Source organism: Protopterus annectens, chromosome 2.part0, assembly GCF_019279795.1.
Source record: "Protopterus annectens isolate FY-2018-M chromosome 2.part0, PAN1.0, whole genome shotgun sequence".
NCBI classification, from domain to species: Eukaryota; Metazoa; Chordata; order Ceratodontiformes; family Protopteridae; genus Protopterus; species Protopterus annectens.
This window is the reverse complement of record NC_056728.1, coordinates 261,968,999-261,984,449: the sequence shown is the minus strand read 5'-3', so window position 1 is coordinate 261,984,449 and position 15,451 is coordinate 261,968,999. Positions and strand designations below refer to the sequence as shown.

The 15,451-nt window shown below is 38.2% G+C and overlaps 1 protein-coding gene across 4 annotated transcripts in view; it reads right to left on the bottom strand.

Annotated features, from left to right (window-relative positions):
- The window catches only part of SRFBP1 (serum response factor binding protein 1), a 1,736,845-nt gene that overhangs the window by 934,898 nt on the left and 786,496 nt on the right, over positions 1-15,451 (bottom strand). For all 4 annotated transcript variants that reach the window (XM_044060738.1, XM_044060735.1, XM_044060736.1 and 1 more), the window contains one exon: positions 9,724-9,795. In XM_044060738.1, the coding sequence (XP_043916673.1) occupies positions 9,724-9,795 (72 nt within the window). The remainder of the gene's footprint in view (positions 1-9,723; positions 9,796-15,451) is intronic.

Here is a 15,451-nt window from a genome sequence, read left to right as displayed (position 1 = left end):
TTATTCAGTATCACAGCCCCCATATAAAGTTTAGATTTTATATAGATTTTACATTGATTTTTATATACATTATTCAATAGATTTTTAACATTTTTTAACATTGTGATAAAATCTACTTTGTAATACTAGCATTATTATACTTCACATATTTTTATAAATGTAATATTTCATATTTTTATTCAATTATTGTGTATTTATACATGTAGCATCGATGCAGAAACATTTTTCTTATAATTCATTTTTTATTTTTTGTTCATAAATGTAGTTATCATTGTCAATGAAGTTTTATATGATGTTTTTATAGAATAGTAGATAGACGTTAACCTAGAATAGTATTTCGATGTATTTGTTTACAAGTATTCATAGGAAGTAATATGATCACGTTGTCAATATTATATTATTTTTAGTATAATATTTCATACATGAAGTATTATGTATTGTACCAGTGGCAGCTATAGAGATGAAAGTTTTAGACTACTTGTATTATTATTTTTTATTTCTTCATCTTTATTTGTATCATTATCGTTATGTATAGTGTGGAAACACAGTTGTGTCACTTTAAATATTCGAATATGTGTTGGCGCCAAAAAAGGCATTTAAGGGCTTGAGTTTAATTGTTTTGTGAGTTCTGAGGAAGCCCTGTAATGTTGGGTGAAAGCACTTAACTCTGTTCATTCTCTGTTCATTTTCTTTCGTATTTTTACAATAAAAACAAGTGATTTATTTTATTTTGGTCGTTCGTTCGTTTGGCTACAGCATTGGATCACCGCGTTACAAAATTGGGCACTCATAGGTGTATTCGCAGTAATTATTTACGGAGTTATTTCAGTTTGTGGATTTTACAAGATCCATCAATTTACTCAGAAACTTTTCTATGAATAGCAGCCAAGCAGCCATACAATATTTTATTATCTCTCAAACTTACTGAGAATAACCAGATCATTAATATTGGATCCATATTCCAGAATCTGTAATTTAGTTTGCATCCTGTTTGAAAAATGCAGTACAAATGGTCACAAAGCCTCAGCTTAATAGATCTTGCACAGTGGTTTTCATTTATGTTAAGTGCTTCTTTCAGTCCAAGCACTGGTATATCTTTTGGTGCTAAGAAGGTCAAACAGTTACAGGTACGCTTCATGTGAACTGATCAGCAAACTTGGGAGGCAAATCAATCAGAAAACTAAAACAGATAGTTTCAAGTATGTCAAATATGTGTAACCAACAAACAAAGTGGAGATAATATTACAAAAAAAACATAAAAAAATATATGGCCAGTGATTAAAACACAACACTTTAATAGATAATAAAAAAACAATCTCTAGTGCCACGGCCAGATACAGCATTTTTGTATTTTTTGTAATAAGTACATCAAATATTTTAACAGCCATATGTAATATATTCCTTGCACATTCTGACTTAAAGGTTATTTGGCATATTCTTTATTTTTTTCTGTCTTAGTTAGACAAGCTTTTTCTCTATTCTGGATTACCGGAATGCTGTAAAATGCTAGGATCAGATTTATGGTTCCCTAGCCTATACGCAAAATATATTAGTCTTCATCTGTGGCTGACTGTTGTATGGGATTTTTTAATTCAGATCATCTCATGTGGTTATATCAGATAAAAAAAAGAAATTAACATTTTCTTTGCTCCTAATATTTTTCAGGATTCCATTCCTTGGATGACATCATAGTAAAACATGCTATGTGTGTTTCCACTTAAAGGGAACACAGAAAAGTGCAGTCAGAAAATGTTACTCAGAAGTTATACTAGATTATTTAGAAAGGAATAAAATGTATTAAGTAAATACATTTTACTTATTTCCCACTAATTTTCCCCTAAAATATGTTCAGTGATCAAACGGCAATGGCTCTTTAAAAATCTTATCTAACTTGATGCCGTCATTCTCATTATTTGAGGTAAGACTGACAGCTATCAAAACAAAGACCAAAAAAAAATCAAACAAAAAAAAAAAACATGCAGATCCACAATCTTGTATGCCCTGTGCTTGTTCAGACTAATTTAACCAAGGACAGAGTAAATACTACATATCTATTTAATAATCATGCAGAAAGGCACACCAAATACCATTCTTCATCGAGAAAGTGGGCATGGTTTGATAACCTTTTAGTACACCATGTCCTGAATTTCTTCCAAAGTGAGTGAGAAGCACAGAGAACATTAGAAGAGTCTCACAGAGAGACATACTTCTAAGCCATTCTAGTAGGCACAGAATGCAGCCAGTGACTGTAATCTCCAGCTGCTTTCATATACCTCACACCAAGTGGGCAGAGGTAACATAAACATAATCCCTTCACAGAACAACAAGCACAAATACATTACTTCTCAGAAAGTCAGAGGCAGACCACTCATCTAAAAAAAATTATAACAAGAGTCACAAAAGGAAGAATGCACTAACTTCCATTCCTTTTTTTGAAAAGCCATAATGTACTGTTTTCCATTTATCCCCATTGCTAAAATAGGAAAAAATAAAGAGGTCCTTGATCTTGGGTCCTAATTCATACAATACATTAATGTGGTTTAGCTGCAAGACTTTGCCTATGGTCTGCAGGACATTGCTACCCTGGACTGCAGATCTATGTTAAAACTGTTGAATCTCAGTTAGTCACAAAGGTGCATGACATAACCATAATTACTGTACTGTCCAAATCGTTTATAGTACATTCTAAGTAGCCAGTGTAATGTGTCTACAATCACCAGACCCTACTATTTAGGTCCTGGATAATTGTCTACTCTACTTTCCCTGAAATGACATCACAGTTATAAATGCCCAAAATGCTATGGGAACCCAGAGCAATCGGGATCCTGTGAACTCCAGATCACTAATCCCTACACATCACAAGAGATACTTCATAGTACAATGGGAAGATGAAGAAAGGTGTACATAAATAAGAACAATGAAAATGACACCTGAAATTGCACTGAACTGTCCTACAAAGGAAAAGGAAAACAAAATTGCAAAAAAGGTGCAGCCAAACTAAATTCAAGGCTGATATCCATAAAGCTGCAAAATATCCCAAATAACATCCAAACCAAAGGATAAAAAGGTCACACAGACAAACCATTCAGTGAAAACTGCAAAACATCAAGCTTGGATTTAAGCTCTGGGTTTCTGAAATATAGCCAAACAATCCATTTATACTGTACTGATGAGGTCAGAAAAAGGCTGAAACTTTGCATGTTAACAGCTAGTGGGGTTTAGCTTTACTGTCTAAGTGTACCACTAAAGACTTAAAACGTCATGGTTATTCAGAAGCCATGCAGCTGAAGCACAAGGATGTCCTTATGGGATAAATTGCATATATCCCATGGGCCTCCACTGCAGGAGGTTTAAGGTATTACACAGTGAATATCTTAGCTTGACTGAGTGTTTTTTTTTTTTTTTTTGCAGTTTTTACTGAATGGTTTGTCTGTGTGACCTTTTTACCCTTTGGTTTAGAAAATAAATGGAGGGATAATCCTTCCAGTGTCTCAAGAAAACAGTGACAAAGTGCTGTAACAGCTCTCGACAGTTCCTCTGTTTATTGTTTTTGTTAATCGGGTAATGACTCACTAACCAGCAGCAATCAGTTTTCAACAGCATCACAGCAGGCAAACAAATACAAAGACATATGATAATGACCTACACTTACTCATCAGTCATACATAATGCATATTGCAGTATAGATTAGAAAGTCTTGGCTGAAAGAACAATGAGTCAATTAGGTACTCATGCAATCTAATAACAAACAGTAAGCATAAGGTATGGTGTTGGGTCCTAAGAATGACAAAAGCAAGCACAGGTATGAGTTACAATCAATAAGCAATCAAAGACAAAAGAGTGTAAGTGAAAAGTTAAATGGAATGATGTACTTAAGTGGATTAAATGTGTGCATGGGTGCAGATGTCAGAAGCGGTGAACACGCTCAAGTTAGAAAGACTCAGGAGGAGGGATGGAAGGGTAGAACACAGTATGGGAAGTCTTTATAAACCAGAGGGAAGCAAAGAATTGACTGCTTAGCAGAGTGTGTGTGTATATATATATATATATATATATATATATATATATATATATATATATATATATGGAGAGACAAAATATGAGCAAAGCTGTACTCAAGAGGCTGCTTCTGGTTTTGATGATGTTATACAGGTTTCAATACTGAGTGCGGCTCTTAAATAGGAAAGTAACAAGACAGGCAGGAGTACCCAGCATCAGACATCTGGATTCGATACTTGTCATAACAACAAACAGACACAGGTACATCTTCAGCAGAGTGAGTAATCAGTGTAGTACTGAATAAAGCTAAATGAGCAACAGTCTAGAATATGTTTACAAACAGCATACCATGACCCCAAAAAAGGGGCTTTGCATTAGTGTAGTACCTCACAGGATGCGCAGTAACAAGTCCCGCCTAAATCCGGCCCACCATCCACCAATCGATGACGTCTTAGTAAACTTAAGTAATATTCATACCAATCGCAGCATGAATATTCATTGTCTATTCGTAGTTTACTCTTTTCCTCAATATATATTAGAAAAAACAGCACTAATATTTTTTCCCCTTCACTTTTGCAGGGGGGCAAAATCTCCTGCACCCCCCAACATCCCCCACTAATTAAATATATGAACTCCAAGATTGCACTACATTGAGGAAAAGGGTAAAGTACAAATAAACAATGAATATTCATGCCGCATCTGCATGGCTGTCAATCTTGCATGCTTCCCATACAACGGCATGCAACTTTTGCCTGTCAGTCAGTAAGACCACGCCAACATCTGCGCAGAACAGCCTGCTTGATACTACACTAACACAAATCCAAAAAAGCTTTCAGAGCAATGTGGATATAAGCCAAGATCCCACAAGTAAACTTGGAAAAGACTCCAGCAGTAACAAAAAAATATGGATGGGTCTGGTACCGGTAAGCAAATTATGGCCGTCTGTTACTGCAGAAGGTTACGGCTGTGATCTGTTAACAAGCTGCTTCCTATGGACCAGGGTTTGATTTCCTCAGCCTCCATTTGCCTAACTGTGAATTTCTGTGCAAGTCACTTAACCAGATATGCTTCTGAACGGAATTTGAAAAAGGCCATTGCGGACCAGTAATCTATCCCAGTTAACAAATACAAAAAACTTAGAATGGTACTGAGGAAACCAAACAACAAAATAGGAGGAGGAGGAAAGAACAGCTTGCATCAGACACAGACATTCAATCAGTAACACTAATGGTTAACAAGGATCCTGTGAGGTCATGAAATCAGGTTGTTTAGTTTCACTATCATTGACTGTTTCAACTTCTATTCCTGTACAAACAGCAATCATTCCCCATTTACTCTCTGCCCTAAGGTTTTGTACTTCCCTTGGTTTAGACTTGCAGACAAAGAAACAAGAAAGAAATTACCACTCATGTGGTAACTAAGAAAAGTGCCTTATGTAACATCCTATGTAATAGAAAGATTGGTTTACTGAAGTAAGACTACTGCTGTTGCATGACTTTAAATTAAAAAAGAAAGCCCAACTTGGTAGTGTATATAAGTCACTGTGGCAGCAACAGAAGACAAAGTCTGAATTATTCTTCTGCCTCTTACTCTCCCTACATCACAAAAAGTACTGAATGGCAAAGCAGGCCTTTCAAGTTGTAATCCTAAAGCCTACTCTTCCAGTGAATATACACAATAATGCAACCCAGATGTTATCCTTTATGCAGGATGCTGCAAAAAATTAGTACTTGCAAATGTGATGCAGTCTGGGATCTTATATGTAAAACCTTTGCTGTGCTTCCCCCAAAGACTGTGGATGTTGACAGTTCCACATATCCCACTAATGGCCGAAATCTTACCTATAAGTTGACAGACCACCATTTGGGCAACTTTTACTTTGTCCCATCTACACAGTTGAATTCTAAGTTGTTGAATAAATTAGAGTGGGAGTAAAAGAAGATGAAAAAGAGCTTAAAAAAGGAAATAAATGTACTCTTACATAACTTTTAATACAAAGGTAGACAAGGAAATTTCCATAAAAGTACTTCTACTTTTGAGTGTGGAACAAAGTATACATTTCAGCCATAAAACACCACTCACCACCTCATATCATACAGTCCAAATGTACAACTCATCATCTTTAGCACATGTTCCAAGTTGTCATTAGAACATTAAGGAACAGACACAGTACATGTCCATTTAAAATCTTCACACATTACTTCAAACTAAGTACTTGCATCTCAGTACAAGGCAAAATGTGTCTAAAGTAGAATTAAATAAAACTGTACAGTGCTTCAGAAGCCAACACAAAAATAAACATACTTTCTAATGTGACAAAAATGAATGCAGAGAAAAGCAGCAAAATGTAAATTCTTCCCGAGGAAGGGCTCCACCCGGGCAACACAGTTTGGTGAACATACTAACATCAAAGTGATGCCACCAAGGAATACAGGGAATACTGGGTTTTTGACAGAAAACCAAGTATCCCTCGCTCTCTGAGGTACTGCAGAATTAGAGTTAATATTACTTAGTACACAGTAGTCCAGGTGTGCATGGGAGTACAGCCCCACTTACAATAAACGTTAGAATACTAACTGTGAATAAAATGTAAATACTAAAAAGTCATGGACATTCAAAAGCCACATAGCTGAAACACTTGATGACCTTAAGGGTTCATTTGCATATATCACATGTCTCTATTACAGGAGGTTTAAGGTATCACACAATGAAAACTCACAGTAACCCTAACAAAGAACATTACAGGCTAATCCTCATCCGCAGACATATTACTGAATAAGGAACCACTTAAATCCTTAAAAAATAAATATTCCTAACTATGGAAAAGTATGTCAAGTATGACTCCTGTTATATGCTAAGCTGAGTAAGCAGGCAAACTGATGTAACAGCACTACAGATGTGGCACATTCTCATATAAAACAAAATTGCAAGACCACCAAAAAATATCTGTAAAGTAGAAATTATTATACATACTTAATATTAAGGTCATCAACTTGTCAAATGCTGTACCGAAAAAGGGTAAATTACATTGTTTGACAACATTTAAATGGCTTTAGTGCACACAAACTTACTCGAATAAAGATGTTTGAATTTACTTACTGTGCATTATCCATTCTGAATGCTACGTATCATATTTTTAATCATCTCTTTTTGCATGTATACTCGACTCTGCTTGAATGTTTTGCATTTTGTCTCTGGCCTAGGTTGTGGCAGAAGAGGGTCCTTTGGACATGTCCAGTCATTCACTTATCAAATAACATCTACTGCAACTCGTGTGAAATTTTATGAACAAATTAAAATATACATTAGAACTCCTCTGAGTAAGTCACTTTAACTATGATATCATGATATTCACAGAGGTTTAACTTGCAGATTTGTTTCCATGCACTGAAAGAACATGGTTTCAGAGAGACAAAGGACACGGCTGCCTCTTCTAAAAGGAAGTACTGATACCTTGGCAGCCTAATGGTATCACATAAATATCTGTATTTTTGCAATATCAAAAAAAAAAGACTTTGTGCTCTGTGGATAAGGGGGTTAACATGTTCAGGTGCACGGCAATGAAGTATTCATAGACAAAAATACTCAATTATACACCACAATGAACTTCTCTAAAAAGCGGTGTATAACGTCTTAGGGCAGAAAACAAAACTACCTGTTATCCCTTACTTGAAGTAATCTGTAACTACATATACATATCTAGTTAATCCACTTGCTCAGACTTTGTCAGAGAATTTGGCCACCCTTCCAAAATTACTAACAGCATCGCCACTCCCTTCTCCAGTCCTCTCCCCCAGAACCCCCTCCCCATCATCCAACCTTACTTAAAAAAATATCACATAAAGAAATCCGTAACTTACTTGAAGACATGCCCGCAGCCCCCCCACACACACACACACGTTTCCTGGCTTATCTACTATCTGCTACGGAGTAAAGCTGGAGTTTTTTGAGACAGTCAGTGTAGGGCATCTGTTTGAGGCCAGTAATCCTCTTTGTGAGGTACTTCTGTGGCCTTTCCAGCTGCTGAAGCTGTCTTGTGAGGTATATTCCAAAAGGAGCATTGTACTCTATAATGGGTCTAATGAGTGTCGAGTAGAGGGGAACAATGACCTCTTTTTTCCTGGATGAGAACCCTTCTGTGATGAGGTGTGCCACATAGAAGGATTTCCTGACTACTGTAGCGATGTGATTATCAAAAGAGAGACTATTGTCCACCTGGGTCTCAAGGTCTCTTATCACACATTCGGCGTTAAGTAGACTACCGCCTATGTGGTAGTTCATGGGTACAGAGTTTTTACCAAAGGGGACGACAATGCACTTTTTGGCACTGAGCTTGAAGTCTTGGCTCTGACACCAGGCATCTGTCTCAGTGAGGCCCTTCTGTAGGATGTCCACATCAATTGGGGACTAGACTATGGCTCCTAGTTTGCAGTCATCTGCGAACTTCGTTAGCCAAAGGCATTCTGTGTTAGCCTATACTTCAGAGAAGTAGATACCAAACAGGGGAGGTCCCAGGACTGAACCCTGTGGTATTCCACTTGTAACTGGTTTGAAGTCAGATTTTGAGTCTGCAACTTTTACAGTATGGCTTCTGTCAGGTGAGCCAGTTGGCAACCCATCTTGTGACATAAGGATTTACATCTAGTTTAGTGAGTTTATCTATAATTCCAGAATGGGGGATGGTGTCAAAAGCCTTGGCGAGGTAAAGATGGGCTGTATGAACCACCTTACCCTCGTCTACAACTTTGGTGACTGCCTCAAAGAAGTCGATTAGGTTTAGGAGGCATGATCTGCCTTTCACAAATCTGAACTGAGTGGGGTCCACAGTTTGGAGGTTAGCAATGTCTTTGTTTATGAGTTCCATGATGATACGTTCCATGGCCTTACAGACCAGGCTCATCAGGCTAACAGGGCAATAGTTCCCGGGATCAGTGTTGGCTCCCCCTTTGTGGAGTGGGATAACTGTTGCTGTGCGCCATTCAGTGGGCACAAAGCCTGATGTGAGGCTATGATTGAACCTGCTGCTTAGGTGGGGAATGGAGTGGGATAACTGTTGCTGTGCGCCATTCAGTGGGCACAAAGCCTGATGTGAGGCTATGATTGAACATGCTGCTTAGGTGGGGAAGCCAGTTTGTTCTGAAGTTCGTGTAAAACGCAGCATGGGATGTTGTTTGGTCCCATGGATGCTGTGTTTTTGGCTTTTGAGAGTGCAGCTTTTACCTGCATAGTTGTGATTACAGGGCCTCTGCATTCTTCCTGTATAGATATGGGCCCTTTAGGGGGTGAGGGGGGGGGGGGTAAAGTTAGCACTGAACCTATCTGCCAGGATGTTGGCAATATCAGTTGGTTCTGTAATTTTTGTGCCGTTGTACTTTAACTCAGAGTAGATCTGGGTGTTGCCATTGAGATTCCTGACATAGCTATAGAATGCTTTGTTGTTGTCCTTAGAGTCAGTGGTGATTTTGTAATCAATTGCTGTGGTACAGTTTTCTTCTTATACACTGTCACATTCTGTTCTACTTCTGATATGTACTGTATGCTGCCTCTCTGTTACACTTCTTTCTTCTTTATAAATTATTTCACCTGGGCAGTACCTGTAAATGATCAGTTTTGATCAGAGTTTTGCTCCGGTAAAAGAAATGTAAAATAAAACAAAATAATCAAGAGGGAAAGCATGCCAATTTAATTATCATAACCACCACAGCTCCATTTAACTTGTCTTACCTTTTTGCAGACCTTTTCAAAGCTTATATCTTTCTGAAGTGCCATTTTGGTAACAATATCAGGTTTTAGGTCCTGCAAGATTAAGAAGAAACAACAGGATTCCAGCATTCAGAGTAATGAACAATAAAAATTAAATATGATGTCAAATTTGCACAAGTTCTTGCTAAGTTGTCCATCTTAATTATCTGCATCAGGATATGATAAAAAGGCAATTAAAAGGGTTTTCAGCACATCAGAAAATATGATAAAAATGGCAATGAAAAACAATGCACATTTACTACATTCATTCAAAACTACTGTCACACACGTCTCCCTCTCAGATCTTTTTATCAATATCAGTGAGGCCAACTGTACTAAGGATTAAGTAGGTGTCATTTATGTCAGTGCTTCAGCTGAAACAGTGTTCTCTGCCTATTGCAAATAAAATAAAACAATATGAAAAATGAGAACCAAAAATATACTCCCATGCAAAGATCATGCAAGTATGAATGTGCACAAATACAAACACTGCGTCAAACAGTAATACAAGCTCTCTGAACAGTGACACTAGTGTATATCCGGATAAGGAGCCAAGCTCTAATTTGCTAGTTAGCTAGTTAAAGTTAGTTAAGCAAGCTAAATTAGTTAACTGGTGTAGACCACTGATCCATGGGGAACCTCTTTCTCAAGTTCAGACCAGAGTTACAAACATCAAACACAAATATTGCCCATAAGTCACTTTAGTTCTTTATAAAGAACATTGTGCAATAACAAAAAAAAATCAATTTATAGAAATTTAAGAATAAAGATATCATACTAAGAGGCATTCCAGACAGTAGGATACATTCCCTTCACCCCATCACCCTCTCAAAAAGCCTACTATCCATGTACAATTTACACACACAGGCTGTAGATAAGAAAGACCTCTGAGAAGGATGCATGAGTGAAGCAATGGAAGAGAAAAGAATGCAGTTAACATGAATGATAGAGTGGAGATGTGTACAATGAGTGCTGGGGTATAATGCCATTTGCTTGTTAATCAAAGCGTGTTTAACAAGCAAACAGCATCATATCCCTACATGCACTCAGCAGCATTACCCCTCAGTTGTGATGACCTGTTTCAGAAAAAATCTCAAACACATGAAAAGCTTGTCAGAAAAAGACAACTGCATACCTCACAGACTGTTGTTCTTTGCTGTATTTGTATGGAAGCTTGAAAGCGATAGCATGAAACCTCACTGAGCACATATTTTAGCACAGACTGTGGGAATTAACAGCTGAACATTAAAGACATTACTGATGAACGACACTCTTGCAACACGCTTTCATGTTGCATTACCTCTATTCCAGAAACAGAGAAAAATAAATTAGTAAAGTGGTACAATTAGCCTATAATGTTCTCCCTGTCACTAGACATGATGTTGTGGAGATGGCTTCAAACTCTCTTATAAAGCTTCAGGCTGCGGAATGAGGACACACAAAGGGCCAGGTGTTCAAAATGTTGACATCAACCAAGCAGCAATAGTACAGTGGTTCACAGAAAGATGTTACTAATTTCTTAGCAATTCATACAGATGGAGAAATCTGCAACAATACAAAATAATTTATGTATATAATGGGACTAAACTTATGACAAAATTGGGCCTATCAGGCACTGCAAAGGCTAAAAACACAGCTGCATCTACATTCTGGGTATGCACCGAAGTGCGGGGCCATCTATTATTTTGTGTTTCATGGAAAACCCACCTACAATCCACTGAATATGCACTTTCACAAAATCTTACAATTTTTTAAAGAAATGTCAAACTAGATCGTTATACCTGACACTTCTTTGCTGTAGGCACAAATCCATCAAGATTCTCAACTCAACAAGGACTACTAAACATCACATTGTCAGTCATTTCTTGTCTTTTACTTGGAGGGAGGGAATGTTTGTAGAATCGAGTACATAATTCAAGCTGCTAAGAAATATGTCACTGAAAACAAAAGAGAAAGGAAAAGGTTTTACTGCAAGATCTGAACAGTAAAATTGTTAATCGTAACTAGCTGAGCACCCTGCCCCTAGAAACAGTACTCATTTTATAGGTAGTAGGTGCGCCTTCAGGAAATTCAGAGAAAGTATGACAGGGTAAGTTGTATAACCTTCTATATTTCCTCCAGGAAAAGTGCTTGTACTGGTCAGTCCTACATGTATGTATCGATATGATTGCCCTTGGTTCTGTGATAAGCAAATACTGAAGTCAGGCGGTAAACAACCTGGGTACTGTAGGCAAGCCAATGTACATGGGGATAAACTGGTAAAGGGAGCCCCCCACTTTGGACATAAGGAACTTACTGTCTTGTCTGGTTATGGGTATGGGTATGTGGAGGTAGGCATTCTTTAGGATCAGGGTGCCCAGACGGGCTTTCAGAAGGAGGAGAGGTACAGGGCACTGTTAAGTGTAGTATCATGAATTTTGGGACTTTTAGAACTTGTTTGGTATTCACAAGTTCAAACGGGTCTTTAGATTCCTTCCTTACCTTCTCAAAACCAGAAAAGCCTGGAATAGATTTCTGCGCCTTCTTACTTTTTGGGACCCCATTTATGGTTCCCTGATACAAGATGGGTGAGAGGGCATGGGTGTATCTGTTCCCTGGAAACAGTCAGAATGCCAGAAAAACTCTGGTCCGTTTTGGAAATGAAGTCAGTACCCTGCCTTATAATATGCTTCCAACTGTTTAATGAAGAGGTCAAATTCACCCCCTATCCTTACAGAATTTGTGGCACTTAGGGGACAGTGGTACGGAGAAGCTTAGCTGAGTCGCAGATGTTCCCTCAGTGTGTTATGGTACTGAGGATCCCCCAATAACTCTTTTTTGAGTTTGCCTGACTTTTTTTTTTTTTTACATCGGCCTTTCTTCCAAACACTTTATCTTTTTGGGCAGGAGGACAGGGGTGGATATGGCTGATGCTTTGAAAGTATGGGATCAGGCAGACAGCCTCTTCAGTCTTAATTAGCCCCAGAGATATTTAGCCTTGTGCTTGAGTATTCTGACACTGAAATGAGCACGATGAGGACAACGGGGCATGCCATACTCCAGACCTAACTACATTTATCGTGAAATATTTTATATGGAGTTTGTTTCATACAGTTGTGTAAATTTTTTCTGATGAAGTTCATGTATTTTTGTGAACGAAAACGCTTATCTTTCATAGTTTTAAACAAGTTTTTATTTCAAAAAGTTTCTAGATTAAAGTTCTTCTGGATTTTATCTGTAGCTGTTCATTTCCTTAGGCCTTCCACTTGTGTTTTAATTTGTGTTAATTTTTTCTTCATTAGAATCACACATCTATTCTTGACAAACTTCTTCACATATTAGCGTTATAAAAAGCAAAATGCAACAGGTTAGAAAATGTTAGCCAGAGTGGTAGTTAACTGAAATCCTAAGGCAGGTAAAACCTCCAGCTTTATGGTGGAACAATAGCGCAGTCTTCTGCAAACTGTAGCAAAAAAAGAGTAAAATATGGTGCTGACCGAGATCTACTAACTCCGTACATCCTGACATCTGGGTAAGGGAGAGTCCACTGGTCCTAAAGAGGAATAACTGGAATTCAGGCCAGTCATTGTGTCTTCTACAGGAAGAAACTCCCAAGAGATTATTGCAATAGTGAATATTATGATGAACATTAAGTAATTCATAAAATTATTCAAAAAGGACTGGCATGAGTTTCTTCTGAGTCTGCTATAAGCTTAAGTCATATCTTCAGTCAGTTATCTAACTACCTACCCTCAACAACAGCTTAGGACTGTTTTCCAGTGCCAAAGACTCCCTATGCTGTGGAACAAAATCCCGGTACATGTGAGGCAGAGCACCTCGCTGGCCTTGTTCAAGAGAAATCTTGACCAATGGATGGGAGATCGCAGATATACCCCAGGGATTACCTCAGTGTCACTGCTCGACAGAGGCACAGCAAAATAATGGGTATAGTTCCCCATACTAAAGGGGTGGCGTAAGCCACAAAACGATGGGCTAGGCTTGTAAATGCCCTCGGGCAGATAGCCTAGTATGAACCTATGAACCTATGAACCTGCTTGCATCTGAGGTATACTGTTTTAGCAATGTAAATGGGGATTCTGCATGGCTTCTTCAGCACAAGGTAGCTTTATCAGTTCTCTTTACTATGGATATTCTAATTTCACAGAAGTCAGATGAACTCTCTTTCCTTTTGGTGCAGTTTGAGAACAGCAGCCAGCCAAGGACACTTACCACCTCTCATCTTTTTAATCTGCTGGGGAACAGCATGTCCTACATCTCTGTAAAAAAGATCAAGACAATTTCATATTCCAAGATGGGCTCCTTTTGACTACAAAATATTCTCCAGTCAATGTTTTAGGGATAGAGGTTAATTTACTATTATACCCACTTCAATTATCCCTATGAATGCCCTTTACTCAACTATACTCCACTGATCTATTCTGAATCACTTGACAAACGTACTAGAGTGCAGGTCTAGTTATCTGTATTTACATTGTTCACATATAAAACTTTTTTTCTCATGCTTCTTTGATTCTCTGTATCTGAATTAATTTACTGATTACAACTTTAACACTTACGTTGGCAAAAGATGCAAACATTGCATTATTATTGTTATTCTATTGTTAATCATCTCCCACTATTAACAGTTACACATGCACTGTTTTTGCTTTTGGTTCTAGTCACAGCAGAAACTAGTCTTCAGACCCATTTACTACCAAGTCAACATACACATAAAAAACATGTTATTGAGCTTCAGTTGTAAACCAACTTCTTTGCTTTCCTGAAAGGATGTGCCTGTGGCACAAACATATCAATGGCTCGTCTTTTGAATGACCTTTGTCAGACCACTAGACAGTAATTGCTCAGGTTTACTGGAGAATATAGCAGTTAACACATCAGCTTACTGATGATTACAGTGTCTAGTAATATGTTAGTGCCTCTGGCGGATTAAGCCAATGGGGTTCCAAGACAATCTAAATAAATTTATGACAGGTAAAATGTTTCTTACTACAACCTGGTCAGTTTAGGTTCAGTCTGCCATCAAAATAAAACTGTCTGTTGTACAGCCCTATTAATGCAATTCATTGACTAGTTTAACGGAGGAGGGAAGGGGATGGTGAAAACATAGATTACTGTGATGAAGTTTTGTACGCACCCTAAAAGTAATCTAGACAAGCAGCTACAAAGGTCCTCAACCCCTTGCATCGGTCCTGTGGCTGGCTGCTCATTTCGCCTCTTGTCTGCCGTTTTGGGTATTCCCTCCATACATTTAACTCCAAGAAAAATTCCTCCCTGCTAAGACCAGACAACAGCCTGAACTGCCTGCTACCTAGGCACCACTGAACGCTACTACAACAAGGACATCGCAGTTCTGCCGTTTTGGGTATTCCCTCCATACATTTAACCCCAAGAAAAATTCCTCCCTGCTAAGACTAGATGACACCCTGAACTGCCTGCTACCTAGGCATCACTGAACGCTACTACAACAAGGACATCACAATTCTGCCGTTTTGGGTATTCCCTCCATACATTTAACCCCAAGAACAATTCCTCCCTGTTAAGACCAGACGACACCCTGAACTGCCTGCTACCTAGGCACCACTGAATGCTACTACAACAAGGACATCGTAGTTCTGCCGTTTTGGGTATTCCCTCCATACATTTAACCCCAAGAAAAATTCCTCCCTGCTAAGACCAGATGACACCCTGAACTGCCTGCTACCTAGGCATC